The following is a 17,338-nucleotide window of genomic DNA, read 5'->3' on the forward strand; positions in this document are numbered from 1 at the left end:
CAACTCATCCCAGGAAGACTGACCACCCTGACATAAAAACTAGACTAAGGTAAGACAAGAAAATAAAACTATAGAACAATGTCCTTTATGAATATAGACACAAAACCCTTACCAAGCCAGACATGGTGGGCACATCTATAATCCCTGCACTCAGGAGGCTGAGGCAGGAGGATCACCCACCCAGGCTAACCAAAGAGATCATCTTACAAACAAAGCAGGGGGAAACATCCTCAAAACCAAGATGGAGGACGGGAGGGGAGGGAGGGGAGGAAGGGTAAGACCTGGGGATGTAGCTCAGTGGCAGAGTATTCTTCTGTATGTAGAAGGCTTTGTTTTTGTTCCCCAGTAACACACCTGCATTCACACACACACATACTCACATGTACACATGTGCACACACACACATACACACTCATGCACACAGATCAATAAAATATTAGCAAACTGAGTCCGGGAACATAAAAAGCATAATGCACCATGACCAAATAGGATTTATCCCAGTAATGCAAGGTTGGCTTAATCAAAAAATCAATGAATGTAATACACTGTATCAAAAGGATAATAAAATTGCTACATGACCATCTCTACTGACAGAGAAAAAATACTTATAGAATGCAATATCTTCTCATGATGAAAAAAAAAAAAGATCCAACAAACTAGAAACAGAAGTGAACTTCTTCCATCCAGGCTGGTGTCACGCTTGATTTTTCACTGTGACCACCATCCAATGCTGGCTGGCAGCACAGGTGTGCACCTGCACGCCCGGCTTCCGAGGACCTTCCTAGTGCTACCTTTCCTGAGAGTAGGAAAATGTATGTGTCTGACTCTGCAGGTTAACGGCACACTGGAGATTCTAAATGAGCAGTTAGCCAGGACAAGGACTGAAAGGGAAGTTCAGCCATTGCTGTTTGCGGAGGACATGAACTTACACAGACGGGAACCTACTAAAAACAGTTAGAACGAAACAGTAGCTCGGCAAAGTTGTAGGGTGCAAATCCGCATGCACAAACCAACTGTGTACCTTAGGTCAGTTAAGGTTCTGGAGCATACACCCTAGGTAGATCCAAGCACACAACCTCAGCTGCCTTTGGCAGAAATCAGCAAGCGCATCCTCAAATGCATATAGCATCGAAAGGGACCCAACGCAGCCCAAATAGCCATGAAAAACAGCAAGGTTCGCCTGTTCCAACTTTAAATTTTATGTCACAGCCACTCATGGACTTCCCAGGGGTATCACTGCCGGCCCAGGCCTGGGACAGTCTTCGATTCCCAATAGAGATGGCGGGGTGGGGAGTGGGGGTGAGGATGCAGCTGAATGATTCTGCAGCCGCACAGCCTTGATGGACAGTTGGCATCAGCGCTCCTTTTTGCCTCCACCCTCTGGCTGGCTGGCCACATATTTTCCCAAGGGGCTGTTCTTGGTGCTGGGGGCATCAGAAATCAGAAACCCCTAGGCGACACCCCAGACTCTTCTGCTCCCCTTTCCTTTCCGATGCTCTCGTGATGGGCCAGCACGTGTCTGCTCGTGCTATGTTCCCCGTGACCCCTGCCTCTGTGGGACCTGGGCTGCCAGGGGCCGTGCGAGTCATGTGGCTCTGGGGTGCACACACGGATGAAGAAATCACGGTGGGTGGGCTTCTCTCCATCTCCGGACCCCTCAAGGTGGAGCTCAGCTTTATCCAAGTAGCGTTTACGTACAGCTGAGTCACAGCACAGGCCTTGATGACTTTGACAGGCGACACCCCTGCACAGCGGCTGCGATCGCCACCCTGGGGGGCCTTCTGTGATCCCAGCGCTCCCTCGGGTGGCATCCATGCTGCCTACAAAGCGCTCTTCCTCAGGTGCTGGGACTTAGCTTTCCCTCACCTACCCCATGAGCCGCGTCCCGCACAAAGCTCAGAGAGCAGCATGGAAATCCCTGCGGTCCCCTGCCTCGAGGAACTCACCCCTCGCCGGTGACCTTGGGGTTCCCCTTTACCAGGAGGGCGGGCTCCCTTCTAGCCCTCCTTCACTGGGTTGCTGTTTATGAACCCTGAATGAACGTTGAATGTTGCCAAATGCTTGGGTTTTGTTTCCCTCCAAAGGATCAAGTGGCTTTTCTGTTCTGCCCACAGGGAGAATTGATTTAGAAACATTACCTACATTGGCATTCCCGGTTCTTGGGCATATATTACCAGCTCGATTTTCTGGGTTCTGTTAAGGGTGTTTGTGTCTGGGCTCACGGGAACCAGTGGACTTCAATTTCCTCATCTTGTCTTGTCCCTAGCTGGTTTTGGTTCCAGGGTGAGGAGAGCGTGGTTTCATGAGCATGGGGAAGGCTGCCAGCTCTTCTGGGCTACCTTCTGCAGTGTGGTGATGGCTGTGGCCTCCACAGCCGGACTGCTTCCCAGCTCTGCAGCAGGCCTCTCTGAGCCCTACTGATGGAAGTTGGGAGGTGAGGGATGGTACTTAGAACGGGAGGAGGGAGATGGGAGACACGGTGTCCCTCATGAAGGTGTACAGAGTTTATAACAGCAGTGCAGGAGTCACCTTTGGGATCTAGCCCTGGATGACATTCACTGATTTTTTTTATTTTTTGGTTGCTTGTGGGGCTTGAACTCTGGGCCTGGGCACTGTCCCTGCGCTCTTCAGCTCAAGGTGAGTGCTCTACTGCTTAAGCCACAGTGCCACTTCCAGTTTTCTAGTGGTTCATTGGAGTTAATAATCTCACGGGGACTTTTCTGCTCTGGCTGTCTTTGAACGGAGATTCTCAGATCTCAGCCTCCTGAGATGACAGGTATGAGCCACCAGAGCCCGGCTTCATTGATTTTTTTGATTAAGCCAACCTTGCATTACTGGAATAAAACCTACTTGGTCATGGTGCATTATCCTTTTTATGCTCCCAGACTCAGTTTGCTACTATATTATTGATTTGAGTGCACGTGTATGTGTGCATGCACGTGTGCATGAGTGTGTATGTGTACATGTGTGTGAATGCATGTGAGTTACTAGGGAACAAAAACAAGGCCTTCTACGTGCAGAGGAATACTCTACCACTGAGCTGGTGTCTGCTGTGGGGAGTCACAGATGGGGGACTGGCATGAAGCTGGAGGCTCAGGAGGGACATAGCCACCCTGGGAGAGCACAGAGGGCAGGAAGAGGGACCCCGCCGGGACCAGGCGATGGCTGATGGGCGTGGGCTGCGTAGACCCTGGAAAAATTAAGGAGTGCCAGAGAGAAAAGGAAGACTAAGGGCAGAGTGGGTGGACATGGCCTGTGGAGTCCCGAAGGTCCAGGCTTTGGTGAATGGATGAGCATGGTCCACAGGACAAAACCTGCTGAGGTCTCCAGAAAGGTGGGAGGTAGCTGGGGGCAGGTGCTCGGACAGGCCAGGTGGCAGTCCCCACTGGGCTCCTCTCCTGGGGACCACCAGCGGCCTCCTGATTTCCCTCAGTACTCTTCTCCATCAGATTCTCCCAGTCTACCTCAAGCCGGACCTCAGTGCTGGGGGAACTTGGCTGATCCAAGATCCCAAACACTATAAAGTCGGCTAAAATGCACCCCCCCCCACACCCCTCCAGGGGCACCAGCAGGACCTGAGGGCTGACCAGCGTTCTGTGCTTTCTGTAGCTGTCTGAGAGCCCCTACCAACAGACAAGTCCTTGGCTGGTATTTGCTTATCCCTGAGACCCCTCCCAACTCTGAAGATTGTAAACACACCACCTGCAGACAGGCCAGTGCTTTGAGGGCTGCCTCCCCTTCCTGGATTAGAAACATAACACACTCCAAACACATTCTCCAGAGGCCACCCCAGGTCACTCTGGGATGAAATGGCCCCCCCACAAAGTTCACCCCACAACCCCCAGGGTTGAAATTTCAATACCCATAAAGCGTCCCTGCAGGTGCGCTGTCCCTCCCCCAGACCTGTCCCTCCTCCCCCAGACCTACCTCTCCTCTCCAGACCTGCCCCTCCTCCCCAGACCTGCCCCTCCTCTCCCAGACCTGCCCCTCCTCTCCCAGACCTGCCCCTCCTCCTCCCCAGACTTGCCCCTCTCCCAATCCTGCGGGGCTCCCGGCCAGGCCAGGTGGCCTCAGTGGCTTGGCCTGATTGTCAGACGTTTCTGGGCCTTGGATGCCCCATACCTATCACCCACACTTGGCGGGAAGGGAGGAAGGGCTGCGGTAAAGATCTGGGAGGCACCTGCGACCCCAGCCCGGCGGCTGCCTGGGCCCCTGGACTGCTATACTGTTACCGCAGTGTCCCAGGGGAGCGCTGCCCCGCCTTCCCGTGGGAAGAGTGGCCACGGAGGTCGGCTCCCGGGCGCTGCCGCGGGGGCGAGGGCGGACCGGGCGCTGCGTGGAGGAGGGGACCCGAGGGCGCACTGGGCGCTGCCGGGGAGGGGGGTGACCCGAGGGCGCGCCGGGTGCTGCGGGGATGGGGAGACGAGAGCGCGCCGGGTGCTGCGGGGATGGGGGGACGAGGGCACACCAGGCGTTGCCGGGGGGGGGGGGACCCGACGGTGCACCGGGTGCTGCGTGGAGGAGGGGACCCGAGGGTGCGTCGGGCGCTGCCGGGGGTGGGGGATCCAAGGGCGCGCCGGGCGCTGCGGGGAGGGAGGGCGAGGGCGCGCGGGGCGCTGCCGGGGGAGGGGGGGGCCCGAGAGCGCGCCGGGCGCTGCCGGGGAAGGGGGGTGCCCGAGGGCGCGCGGGACGCTGCCGGGGGCGGGGGATCCAAGGGCGCACCGGGCGCTGCGGGGAGGGAGGGCGAGGGCGCGCGGGGCGCTGCCGGGGGCGGGGGTGCCCGAGGGCGCGCGGGGCGCTGCCGGGGGCGGGGGTGCCCGAGGGCGCGCGGGGCGCTGCCGGGGGAGGGGGCCCCGGAGGGCGCGCCAGTGCACGCACCCCCATGCAGCACTCGCGCCCGGCCCGCAGAGCCCTCGCCCATAGCAGCCCTGCCGGAGCGCAGAATCCCGGCCCGCGTGCAGCGCCCAAGTCGGTGCACGACCCGCCAGCGTGCAAGCGCGCAGGCCCCACGGCCCGACCCCCGCCCTGGGTGAAGCACCTGTGCCCGCGTGCAGCGCCCCGGAAAAGACCGTGGAGCCCTTCCGAAGCCCAGGAAGCAGCCGGCGCGGCCCCCGACCAGAGCGGCCTCCCGCGCCCTCGCCCACGGTCCGCGGCCCGCGGCCCGGCGACCCCGCCCCGGCCTCCGAGGCCGTGGCCGGCCGCGAGGGCCCCGCGGCGGGGCGGCCCGGCCTCCGCCCGCTCGCGCCTCGCCCAGCGCCGCCGAGCCCTCCGGGGCGGGGCGGCGTCGGCGGCCGGCGCTGATTGGGCGGTGCCCGTGATTGGCGGGCGCCGGGGCCACTGGCCGCGGTCGCGGCGGCGGCCGGCGCTCGCTCGGGCTCGGCTCGGCTCGGCGCCACTCGACGCGGCTCGGCTGCTCGGCTGGGCTCGGCTGCGCGGCCGCGGACCGGCGTGCGCGGCGCGGGGAGCGCGGGGGGCGCGGGGCGCGGGGCGCGGGCCTCGGCGGCGGCGGCGGCGGCGGCGGCGGCGGCGGCCTGGTGCTCCCGCCCGCCCGGTGCTCTCGACCAGGCGGAGGCATCGCCGCGGCCCGGCCTCCGACGGGCGCTTCGCGGGGCGGCTCGCGGCGCGGCGCGGCGGGGGCGCAGAGCGGCGCGGCCCGCCCGGGGGCGCCGCCGGCCCGGTCAGCGCGGACCGCGCTCGGTGGACGCGGACGCACGGCTGGCCGGCCCCTCCCTGCCCGCGCGCCCGGGCGCCCACTCGCCGGCGCGGGGCCCGGGAGCGATGACATCGACGGGGAAGGACGGCGGCGGGGCGCAGCACGCGCAGTATGTGGGGCCCTACCGGCTGGAGAAGACGCTGGGCAAGGGGCAGACAGGTGCGTGCGCGCCGGCGGGGCCGGGGCCGGGCCCCGGGGAGGCCCCCGCGTCGGGATGCGGCGGGCCGGGCCGGACGGCCGGGAACAATGGGCGGCCGGGTCCCGCTGCGGAGCCCCGCGGGCCGCGCGGCTGCGGGCGGCCGGGCGCGGTCCAAGGACACGCGGCGCGGGCCTGGGCGCGGGGGCCGGGCCCGGCTGCACCCGGGGCCCCCGCTGCAGGTGCGCGGCCCGGCCGCATTGTGCGCCGGGGCGCGGGGCCCATTGTGCCGAGGGAGGCGGGGGCCGAGCGGCCCCATCTGCCGTCTGCCGCCGCCGCGCTAATAGGCGTGCTGCCCGAGCAGCTGCGCCCCGGCCGCGCGCCCCCCGCCTCCGCGCCGGGCCCCGGACAGCGCCTTCCCCGCGTCCGGCGCGGGTCGCCCCGGGAGGGAGGCCCGGAGCGCGGATGCCGGGCCGGCTGCGGGCGCAGGCGCCGGGCCTCCCCGAGGAGAGGTCCTCCCCGGTGGACCTGGCCGCCCTGGCCCGGACGGGTTCGATCCTCGGGGGCCCCGCTCGGACGCCAGCGGCGAGCAGAGATCTCGCATTCGGCCAACTTTCCGGGCCTGGCCGGCCCCGTCGCCCGGTCATCCCGGCGCATTCGCACAGCCGTCTTTGTCGGAGGCTGAGACTCAGCCATTTTCTTTCTTCTCCCAAGACTGGCCTGTCTCCCGGCAGCCTAGAGGTCCGATCGGCCCGTCCACCTATCCTTTCCTATGGGGGTCAGCCCCCCCCAACCAGGGCCTGGGGTCGCGGGGGACCCCCGCAGGGGCCGCCTGGGGTGGGGGCCCGGGGCCCCTCCGGGAAGGAGGCAGCGCTGGGAAGGTGCCCGTGCTCGGGTGGAAAGTGGGCCAAGACCGGCTCCCGGGGAGGCTGGCGCGGTGATGTAACCGAGCCAGGCAGGCGGTGTCTGGGCCGGGCGCTGTCCCTCCCTGGAGGTGACCCCACTGCCGGGCACAGAGCGAGGGAGCCCGGCCACGGGGCCTGGGCCCAGGGGAGGCGCAGGCCGCGGGGGTCGGCCTGGGTTGGGACCGGCGGGGGTCCTGGGAAGAACTGTGGTTGGTGAGATTCCCGGCGAAGGGCTGGGAGCCGCAGGATGCGGGAGGCAGTGAAGTAATCTAGTTATTGTACCAATAAAACGGCTCGTGAGGAGCCTTCTGCGTGAAGTGGTGACGGCCTTGAGTTAGGAGCAGGGCCGCAGGGCTGCGTGGCCTGCGCCGGCACCCTGCTCTCCCTGGAGTTACGCTGTGGTACAATTACAGGAGGTATCCATCCTGTGTGTGTGCGTGTGTGTGTCTCAACATGGCGAGCGGTGTGTGTGTGAACACTGTGCAGTGTAGGACATCCTGGGCCCTCCCCAAGCCCCCCTCTCCTCATTATGATCACTGTGCAGGGCAGCCACCCGTGTCTGGCCCCCTTGGTCCCCTGGTTCAGGGCTGGGCCCCGCCATCCCACCACTGGGCACCGAGTGCCAAGTTGCAGGGATCCAGCCCCGCACTTAGGAGGACAGGCTTCCTGCGGAGACACTGGTGGGTGAGCGTGGTCTGGGCCTGTCCACCACGGCTGTCCTGTGGGTGAGTCCAAGGGCTCCTCCTGCCGGGTCGGGTTGTGGTGTGGCCCAGGGCAGCTGTGAAGGCCGCATGGGCGGACCCCTTGGCTTGGCCCTCAGCTCTTGCCCACTTCTTGTCCGTGGTCAAGAGTCTCAAGCCTCCTTTGTTCGCACTCTTCAAATCCTTCCGCTGGGAAGTTGCTCCGAGGTCCGTCTGAGCCTACCACCTGGGCAGGTGGGGCCTGCTGGGCCCCGGGACACTGCCTCTGATGGGGCGGGGTGCTACCTCCCTCCACCTTTCAGGACTGGTGGGTCCAGCCTGCCTCCCTGCCCCTTGTCCGAGTGGCATGGGCGCAGGGAGTTGCTCCTGTCTGGTGGCGGTGTATGCCCCCCTTCCCAGGGCTGGTGTGGCTACTGCAGATGCCCTTTGGTGGCCTGGGTGTCTCTTCTGGTGGGTGAAGCACCTGAGCCAGGTGCCAACAAAGCCAGCGTGCTCAGCTGGCCTCCCCCGCCCCCAAGCAGGCCTGACTGCCCAAGCCTGGGCGTCCCTGGGCTGGGCCTCTGCTGGACCATTCTTCCACCTCCAGAAATGCTTATTCAGACCCCTCCTGGGCTGGTACTTGCAGAGATGTAGGGAGTTCCTGTCATTGGGGACTTTCCCCCCACCCCCTAGCCCCTGACTGGACAGGGAGGGGTCCAGGAGGATGTGTGGCATGGGCCTAGCCATCTGTGCCCCTCTGCCTGCTGGTGGACACAGCAGGACACCTTCCCACCAAGGCCAGAGCTCTGCATACCCTCAGCCCCCAGCACAGGGGACCCTGGAGGAGGAGGGCGGGATGGGGAGGGGGTGGGGGAGGGGAAGAGGAGGTGGAGGGGGGGGAGTGGAGGAGGACATGGGTCCCTTGGCTTCCCTAGAGCTAGGCTCCCCAGGAAGGGGAGGGTCCCTGAGACCCCTTGTCTGGTTGTGGGATAGGAAGGAGGCTGGGCCTGGGCTCACCTGGTTTGGGACACAGGCTTGTGGATGAGATGCCAGTCCAGGGGACCCGGGGGGGGGGTTCTTCCACGCTCCCACGGGTGCTTTGGAGGCTCCAGTGCTGGAGTGTGGGGTGGGACTGGTGAGGGGAGGATGGGTAGGAGAGGGATGTGGAGTCAGGTGAGCGATGCAGGTATGTGAGAGAGGGAAAGACAGGTGCAGGAAGAGACGGGTAGAGAAGAGGAGAGACTGCAAGTGGGAGACAGAGAGAGGGAGCCAGGTGGGGTGGTCTGGCAGATCCTGCGGCGACCCAGGTCCTGGAGCGGCCAGGGAGATGCAGGGGTAGGTTGCTTTTTGCATGCCCGTTAGGAGCCAATAGAGGGCACTGGAAATGGGCCGGGCAGGGGCTGAGTGGAGGCAGGCAGAGCCCTAGAGTCCGGGGTACTTGAGGTGGGGGAGCCCCGAAGGGGGCGGCACATAGCGTCTGGCGTCTCCCACCCTGCAGGTCCCTCTGTGCGCCTGCGGCGAGCCCCACAGGTGATCTGCAGCCCCCTCCCCTGAGCATCTTCTGGACATCTGACCCAGTTGTATAATAAAGGAAACTGAGGCTAGCACCGGGTGCTCTGCCGAGGGCCATCCCCCTTGAAACAGAGCATGGTCCCTGCCTCCCTCACCGAGCGGGTGTCGGGGTTCAGGTGTCCAGGGTGTGCCGCTGTGGGGGACGTGCTGGTCAGCCCCCTTCCTCCAGTGGTCACTCAGCTCCCCGTGGCCAGATGCCACGCTGTGCAGACCCTGCTGGAGCCCCAGCGTGTGGGGATTGTCCCTGTGCCCCTGCCCCTGCTCCTGCATGTGGAGGCCCGGGGAGGAAGACAGGCCGTTCTGGGTGGGCTGGGGGCCCTTGCAGTGCTGGCGCACTGGGCAGTGTGGTGCCGTGTGGCGTTGTGCCGAGGTGGATGTGCCCAGGCCGAGCCTGCCCCGTGTGCGGTGAACTGCTGAGGCCCAGCCCTGCTCGAGGCCCAGCGGTGCCCCGGGACCCTGGCGTGAGGGGCCTGTGCAGGGCAGCCGTCCCTTGCTGGCCGTGGCTGCATCCTGCGTGGCAGCACCCAAGCCGTCCAGCGGCTCTAGGTCAGTCCACAGAGCAGTGAGCGTGGAGCAGGGCCAGGCCTGGCCTCTGTGCTGTGAGCGTTCAGCCTTGCCTCTGATCCCAGCTTGGGGATCTGTCAGGGCTGACGCGGGCCCAGAGGCAAACACCACCGGAGCCAGCGGAGGAGCCAGCGGAGGCCACGGCTCTGGGGGCTTCGGGTCTGCATCCCTGGCTGTCCTGGGGGCTCTGTGTCCCCTTCCCTGTGCTGGCTGTCCAGGGTGGTCAGGCACTTTATGAGTAGCCAGGAACTCTGCGGCGTGGACTTCCTCAGTGTCCACACCTTCTCACTGACCAGCCGCCCCCAGGACACTGTGAAGCTGGTGGGGATGGCCCGGAGGGACACCAGGACCACCTCTGCCCACTCCAGCCACCGGCACTGGCCTGGAAGCCCTGTTGTGGGATAGGAAGGAGGCTGGGCCTGGACCTAGGACCTGAGCCTGCCCCAGGACCTCGCCCTTCCGTCTGTTTCTTTCCTGGTGTCCAGAGCGACCCAGTGTCTCCCCACCCTCACCTCTTCCCCATGCCAGTGCTGAGGGAGGCCAGGTTGTTGGGAGGCCTCTCCTCGGGGCTCCTGCAGCAAGGGCATCCTTGTGGGGACCCGGTGGCTCTTTTTGGGGGGAGCCCCGGGGAGCTTCAGGCTGCCTCTGAAGTCAGCACCTCTGTGGGCTGCGTGGAGGACCAGGCCTGGGCCTGTGGGTTTGTGGGCACTCCATGGGGCAGTTCCAGGGGGGCAGTTCTGGGCTGCTGGCCGCCTGGGCTTAGGCCACTTGGTGGTGGAATGGCTTTGCGCTTCAAGCCCCATCTGTAGAATGGGCTTGCTCTGTGCTTTTGTGAGCTCCAAGGGGAGACCTGTGGGGTTGGGGACCCCAGAGGTGAGGCACCCGCCCGCCTCCTCTGCTGCTTCTCGTTCTCAAGAGGTTGGGCACCCCAGGGACGTCGGTGCCAGGGGAAGGCTGCAGGTGTGAGCAGCCACGCAGCAGCGGGCAGTGGACCTGCCAGCCGAAAGCCTGGGGCCCAGCCCCAGCTGACCAGGCCAGCGCCGGCTCCTCCAGGGCCTCCCCCGGGGAGGCCGCTGAGCCGGCTTCCTCTGCGCTCTGGACAGCACAGGCTGGGCAGGGCCTGAGGCTGTGGGGACAAAGCAGAGATTGTGTGAGGCCAGCAGCCTCTCAGAGCCCAGCCCGCCAGGTCCAGGCCTTGTGCTGCTGCCTCTGAGGGCCTGTGTTCTGGAGCCCAGCAGCTGGGAGCCGGCTCCGCCTGCAGGACGCTGCCCTGGAAGTCCAGCTGTGCAAGAGAAGCCTCCCCTTTGTTGCCTGCCACCCTGGCGTCCCGGTCTGAGGTTTCTGGTGGAACCCGGGGTGTAGCTGCAGCCAGCAGAGGGTGAGGTCATGAGGATCGTGAGTCCAGTGGCCTGGGCTCAGGTCCTCACGGCCCTGGGTCCCTGGCCTGTGAGGACAGCGCCTCCTTTCCTCTGTGGCACCGTCAGGGTTGGACAGGCCATCGGTGGCCTCGGTGGCTCTGGGCTGGCAGGGTGGAGTTTGGGGCGCTTTTCCAGGGCCCTCCCGGAGCAGGCGTGCCTTGACCTGCGTGACCCCAGGGCATTCACGCGACTGCCACCACCGCCGCTCACTCTGGGCTGAGGCGGAGGGTCCCGGAGGGCGGAGGCGGGAGGGCAGCCTGGCCAGTGACGCAGACGCGGTGGCCGCGCGCGCGTCAGCAGGGGCTCAGAGCCGTGGGCGGCTTGCGCAGGAGCCTCGGAACGTGGCCTCTGAGGGCGGCTTAGCCTGGGAGCGCTGGGTCATCCCACATGCTGGGCAGCAGCACCGCATGGGGGTTGGGCCCTTGGTGGCCAGCGAGGACAGCTCCGGGGTGCGTGGTCATAGCCGGGCTGCTCGGCTGGGAGCGGTTTCCTGGGCTTCTGGTCTCCCCAGCCTGGGTCTGAGCATTCTCTTGTTGGGTAGAAGTGACTGTCACTCACCTAGGAAGGGCTCCGGCCCTCCTGCTGGCCCGGGGGTGCTAGGATGGGAAGCAGGCCCCGACCCAGGCTGAGGTGGTGCGTGTGTGACTGGGTTTTGAACTAAAGGCCTGTGCTTGCTAGGCAGGCGCTCTACCACTTGAGCCTCTTCTCCGAAAGCCCTTTTTGAGTTAGTTGTTTTTCCGCAGGGATTTCTCTGGCTACGGCAGCCAGAGGCTGCCATCGGCTCAGCCTTTGCACCTCTGCCCGCCGTTGCTTGGATTACAGACTCACACCACACCTGGCTTGTTAATCGAGAGTGGGGCTTGCTACCTGGGGTCTTCCTAATCTCCACCTTCCAGTCGCTGCTGAGCCAGGCTGGAAACTTGAGTTCCTAATGCCCCTCAGCAGCCGGCCGAGGGCTTGTTGAGCTTCCTCCTGCGGCAGGGTGAAGGCCCTCTCCAAGTACCCAGCCGCAGACGCTGCCCCGTCCTCCTCTCAAACACCCTTCTGTGTTCTGTGTCCTGTGACCTGGGCCTTGCCTGACCACAGAGTGCCCTCTGTGCCTGGCTCCTTCTGGTTGTATCCTGAGCCAGCTCACCAGGTAGCTGGTGCATCCTTCCCCGAGGCTGGCGCGCTGCAGGCAGGACCCTGCTGGTCTCCTCTGGCACAAGGGCACCTCCAGCCAGCAGGGAGCTGGGCAGGCCCGGTTCCACGTCGGAGCCAGGGAGCATTGGTGACTGCCGGTGGTTCCCCGGGGTCAGGACTTTGCATCCCCAGCGCGTGTGTGTGGACCCCAGTGCAGGGTTATTCCTGGATTCGTTCAAGAGCCCACACTGCAGTTGTGGGGGTTCTCTTCCCATGCCTTGGTTTCCCTGCCTGCACGGTGGCCTGTGGTGTGATTGATAGAAGATGCCACCAAACAGGGCTGAGCTAGAGCCCGTGCCGGCTACGGTAGCCAGTGGCACCCTCGGGGCTGGCAGCGTGTAGGACAAGGGCAGGAGAAGCAGGACAGATGAGCCCTTCTGCCTGCCCGCCCCCTCGGCTGCACCCCCCCCCCCCCGCCCGCCCACCCCTTCTGCTGGTGGATTTCCCTGCAGCTCTCATTCATTGGACAGTGAGCTGGGAGAGATGATGGGATTGTGGCAAAGCTGCTGGCCAGCTGTGCCCAGCCAAGGGGAATCTGGGTCTGCCCAGTCCCCTGGCGGCTGCCCCTCCCTTGCAGGCCCTGGGCTGGCCAGGGGCTTGTTCTGCCCCTGCCCCTTTGTGACACGCTGCCACTGCGTTGCCGGCCCCTGCCATGGCACGTACGCAGCGGGAGCTGGAGATGCTGCAGGCCCTCAGCTTGCTGCTGCCCTGTGTGCAGACCTGTGGTTTCCAGAATTTCTGCGGGTCAGAGCTGTGTGGGAACCTCGCCCAGGCCTGGTGTGGATTATGTGTAGATTTCCAGACATGGTGTTGAGGAAGGGTCTCCAAGGCCCATCAGCAGGTCTCAGCAGCTTGGGGCCAGCTTTGCTTCAGCCTTCCCCTCCCTCCTTAAAGCAAATCCTGAGCTGCGTTTGTTTGTACATGATCCGGTGTCTGCGTGAAAGGATGGAGACAGCATCACCGTCACCAGCACCCTGCAGATCCACACGGATGTCGCAACTGCAGCGGAAACCTGTCCCGCATGGCGTTGTGACTACTGAGGGCTCTGTCCGGGGCTGGCGCTGCACGCGCATGCTCCTCGCCATAGCTGTGGTGCCCACCGGGCCCTGGGCTGGGGTTCTTCCCAGGGTCCTCGGCCCCTGCGCCCCGCTTGGGTTTTGGCCTGAGCTCCTCCCAAGGGGACGCTGGTGCTCACCTTGGTCCTCTAACTCGACCTCTGACCCCGGGCAGCAGATGCCAGCTTGAGTCTATCTATTGTAGTGTATGGATGCCTGACATTGCTAGGCCGGGCAGTGGGGCATAGCAGGTATGTCCCTGACCAGGGTTCTTAGCTCACATTCCAGAATGTTCACTGTATGCCATGGGTGCACTTGCACTCTGGGCAGGGGCTGGTGCCACGCGGGAGTGGAACCCACCAGACGGGCCGTGGGCTCAGAGCCAGGGCTGTCCAGGCTCCTGACCTTAGCTGTGGAGCTCCTATGCCAACACACCTGGTTCATGTCCTGGATCTGAGGCCTCTTCCCTGACCCACGTCTGGGAGTGGCTGGCGCAGGCAGCCGGAGGGCGTCTGTGATCTGGGGTTTCCTTCCTGCGGACGTGGGCAGTGCTTGTGCCTGTGAGCACATGCTCACCACACTAGTGTTTTGAGCCTGTGTGTGTGTGTGTGTGTGTGTGTGTGTGTTTGCGCGTGTGTGCATGTGTGCACTTTGCCGTTGGCCTGACCAGGAGTGTGGCACCCTGGAAGGAGCCACACACCCATAATCAAGCCGGTGGACACTTGGCACTTAGTGGCCCCAGACCTCCACACATCTCTGGTGGGTCTCCTGGGGGTGGGGTGTCCTCAGACCCTCTGTCCGGTGCAGAGGCTGAGCTGTGGCCAGCCAGGAGCTGCCCAGCAGGGCTGTGCTGAAGGCTCCAGTGTTAGGCCTCCACTAGCAGGCTCTGTCAGCGGTTGGTTCAGACCCTGGCTTCTGGAGGGAAGAGCCAGGTAAGGGACTCAGAGTCTTGGGTGAGTGTCCAGGCCTGGCTCCAGCGGTGGGCCGTAGGTTCTGTGTTGATGGTGGAAATGGGGCACGGGCGGGCCCTGGCGTGTTCCAGGCACAGGCCTCAGGGTCTCTGGTGAATAGTGGCCTGTGGGCACTCATTCTGACTGGAGATCTTCCCCGTGGTTCTGGTGGATGAAGGGTGTGTGGCTCTGCACACCGGTCCCCTGGGAGGGGTGGACTGTCCCCTGACACTCCTGGGCCCCCTTTATTTCACAGCTCTCGTGGCCTGAGCGTGGCTGATGTGCAGGGCTTAGGTGGACTTGAGCCGTGCTGCTGCATCCAAGCGGGGGCTGTTGGCTGTGCCCTGCCTCGGGGGGGGGGCATGGGAGTGAGGGGTGCTGGCACCCCCTCTGGTACCCCAGCCTGAGCCCTGTATTTACCTAGAGTCACTTGCCTGCAGGCCTGCTGGGCAGACCTCGTCCTTGCAGAGGCTGCCCTGGCCGGCCGCGCTCCCGACCCAGACTCCCACCGTCCCAGGCCCGCCGGGTGGAAAGGGGAGCGGCTTCGGGAAGGCCTCTGAGCTGGTGGACAGCGAGGGCCGGCGGCCCGGCCCTCGGCTCAGGGAGGTGCAGGTGGCCAGGTCATCTGAAGAGCCGAGAGCGGGCCTCACGTTGGAGGTTTGTGGGCTCTAAACCCCGAATCTGGAGGGCTCTACGCCTGCTCAGAAAGCAGCACAGGTGATTTTGCAGCACACGCAGGGTGTGATGGGGTATGCAGACGGCTCAGTGGGTGGGCTGCGTGCCAGCCGGGGCTCCTGCGTGTACCGGGAGGGCATGCCCGAGGCCTGGAGGGGCACTTCCCCACGGGTGTCTGGGGTCTGTGTGAAGAAGACAGAGGGCCCCTTTGTCCTTGCCTGGCTTCTAGGAAGCTAGTGTTCCCCCCCTTCCCAGTGTGTCTGGTGCTGGTGGGCAGCTCTGCCATTCCTGCTTCAGGCTCTTTCGCTAAGTGACCAACTGGGCTCCATGCTGGGTCCTGGCAGCTTGGTGCTCTCAGACTTCAGTCCTCTCCACCCCGGGAGTGACCAGTGGCCCTCAGAGCTGCCCCAGTGTGCAGGACAGGCACCCTGAGGCACACAGGGCCATGGGCTCTGGATGCCGCTCCCTGGCTCCATGTCCTCTGTCCCCATTCCTGAGCCCTGCTTCCTGACCCCAGTACTGTCACACCCTCCTCAGGCTGTGAGAGGAGGGTAGGGCTAGCCAGGCCCCTAGGGACATGTGGACTGGAAATCTCCCTCTGCACAGTGCCCGGTCCTCTGTCCCCTGCCCATGTCCCTGCTCCTGGAGGGCAGGGTGGGGTGAGGAAAAGCAGAGCTTATAAAACAAAGAGATGATCTCCAGCCTGAGCTCCAGCGTGGAGAGGAAGGGGCAGCCAGGCGGACCTCTGGCCTGGCTCCTGGTATGGCCACCAGCTCAGCGGCTCTTAGGGACAGAGGCCGAGGTTTGGGAGTGCAGGGGTGTGTGGGACGGCAGGCTCTGGCTGTCTCCTCTCCTGTCCTTCCTGCCTGCTGCCCACTAAGCAGATTCTATTATTACCGAGGCTGGAGATTACCTCCAGGCCTGCTTCTCCAGCATGACCAGGCCCGCCGGGGGCGGGGGCGGGGGCGGGGCTGGCGTTTCCAGCCCTGACTTTGTATGTGACCGGTCCCGGCGGGATTTCTCCACCTGGACCCACTGGCATTGCGGCTGGGTGCACGTCTATCTGTCCATCTGTCTCTCTGGTTATCTGGGCTGCAGGCCCTGGGGCAGTACCCGAGTTCTACCGAGAGCTGGCAGCCCTGCTGGGGGTAGGGGTAGAGGTAGAATACTCCGGGCTGCCTCCTCTCAGGCCTGCCTTGGCTGGAGCTGATCAGCCGCTCACCTCAGTGTTTCCTGAACCAGACGCATCATGGGGCAGGCGTGGCGTCGGTGCTGGCTAAGTGACCACTGAGGTGACCGGCAGCAGCAATGCACCTGCACAGAGTTGCAGATTTGAGGTGGAGCGCCTTTGGAGCTCTGTGTGTGGCAAAGGATGCTAGGCCTGGCTGAGCCCCAGGGACCTGTTTCTGGGCAGAGATGTCCTGGAAAATAGAAGGGGGCCCTTTCTGACAGATGACCCTCCAGGACCCCCCCCCCATGCCGAGGAGGGTGCCACCTGGAGGCACTGAGCTCTCAGTGTAGGCCGGACAGGGCAAGAACACAGGCTGGGTGGGGTGGGGGCAGTTCTGAGTCTTGCCCTCTGCTGTCTGTACTTCTGGGGGAGCATGGGGTGGGTCTGGGGTGGGGAAGCTGGCCTCAGGAAGCTGTGCCCAGGGCTGAGCGTGTGCATGAGCAGGGTAGGTGCGTGCTAGTACCCATGCCTGAGTGTATGTAGGTATGCATGTACAAGTGTGTGCAGGCCTGTGTGTGGCATGTGCTTATGTGTGTGCAATTCTGCGTCTTGTGTGTGCCTATTGGTGTGTGTTTGTGTGCATCTCTATGCACGTGCATAGCCCTATGTGTGTGCCAGGCCTGTGCCTGCACGTGTACACATGCATGCAAATCTGTGTGTACATGTCTGCATGTACATATGAGGCACTTGTGTATATCTGTGTGCAAGTCAGTTTGCATGTGCATGTGTAGGTCCCTGTGCACATGCATGTGTGTAGACGTGCATTTGTTCATGCAGGCCTGTCTCTTTGTGCCTGGGTCTGGGGTTGTGTGTTTATGTGTGTGTGTTCAGGTATCTGTTCATGTGTGCATGTGTCTATGTGCACAGGCCTGTGTGTGCACACATCTGTGCAGGTGTGTCGGTGTACATGTGTTTGTCTATAGGCCTTTGTGTGCATGTGTTTGTGCACAAATCTATGTGTGGGTGTGTCTGTGTGCATGTGTCTGTGCAGGTGTGTCTATACACAAGTCTGTATGTGTAGGTGTGTCTGTGTGCATGTGTCTGTGTGTGCAGATGTGTCTGTGCACCAGTCTGTATGTGTGAGTGTGTCTGTGTACAGGCCTCTGTGTGTGTGCATAAGTCTATATGCATGGGTGTGTCTGTGTATGCGTATGTCTGCGCATACTGGCCTGTGCATGGGCACAGGTCTGTGTGTGCAGGTGAGTCTAGGTGTGGGCCTATGCGTGTATGCACATCACTGTGTGTGCATGTGTCTGT

General features: G+C 63.4%; 1 protein-coding gene across 5 annotated transcripts in view; it reads left to right on the forward strand.

Moving 5' to 3' along the window:
• Positions 1-5,402: 5,402 nt before the first annotated feature.
• Brsk2 (BR serine/threonine kinase 2) overlaps positions 5,403-17,338 on the forward strand; it is a 64,707-nt gene continuing 52,771 nt past the window's right edge. For 2 of the 5 annotated variants that reach the window (XM_042671534.1, XM_042671537.1), the window contains exon 1: positions 5,403-5,872. In XM_042671534.1, coding sequence (XP_042527468.1) covers positions 5,779-5,872 — 94 coding nt within the window. In that variant the 5' untranslated portion in view covers positions 5,403-5,778. The remainder of the gene's footprint in view (positions 5,873-17,338) is intronic. The other 3 variants (XM_042671539.1, XM_042671535.1, XM_042671536.1) reach the window with 2 other exon arrangements.

This window comes from Dipodomys spectabilis, unplaced genomic scaffold (genome assembly GCF_019054845.1).
Source record: "Dipodomys spectabilis isolate Male_0828 unplaced genomic scaffold, ASM1905484v1 ptg000639l, whole genome shotgun sequence".
NCBI classification, from domain to species: Eukaryota; Metazoa; Chordata; class Mammalia; order Rodentia; family Heteromyidae; genus Dipodomys; species Dipodomys spectabilis.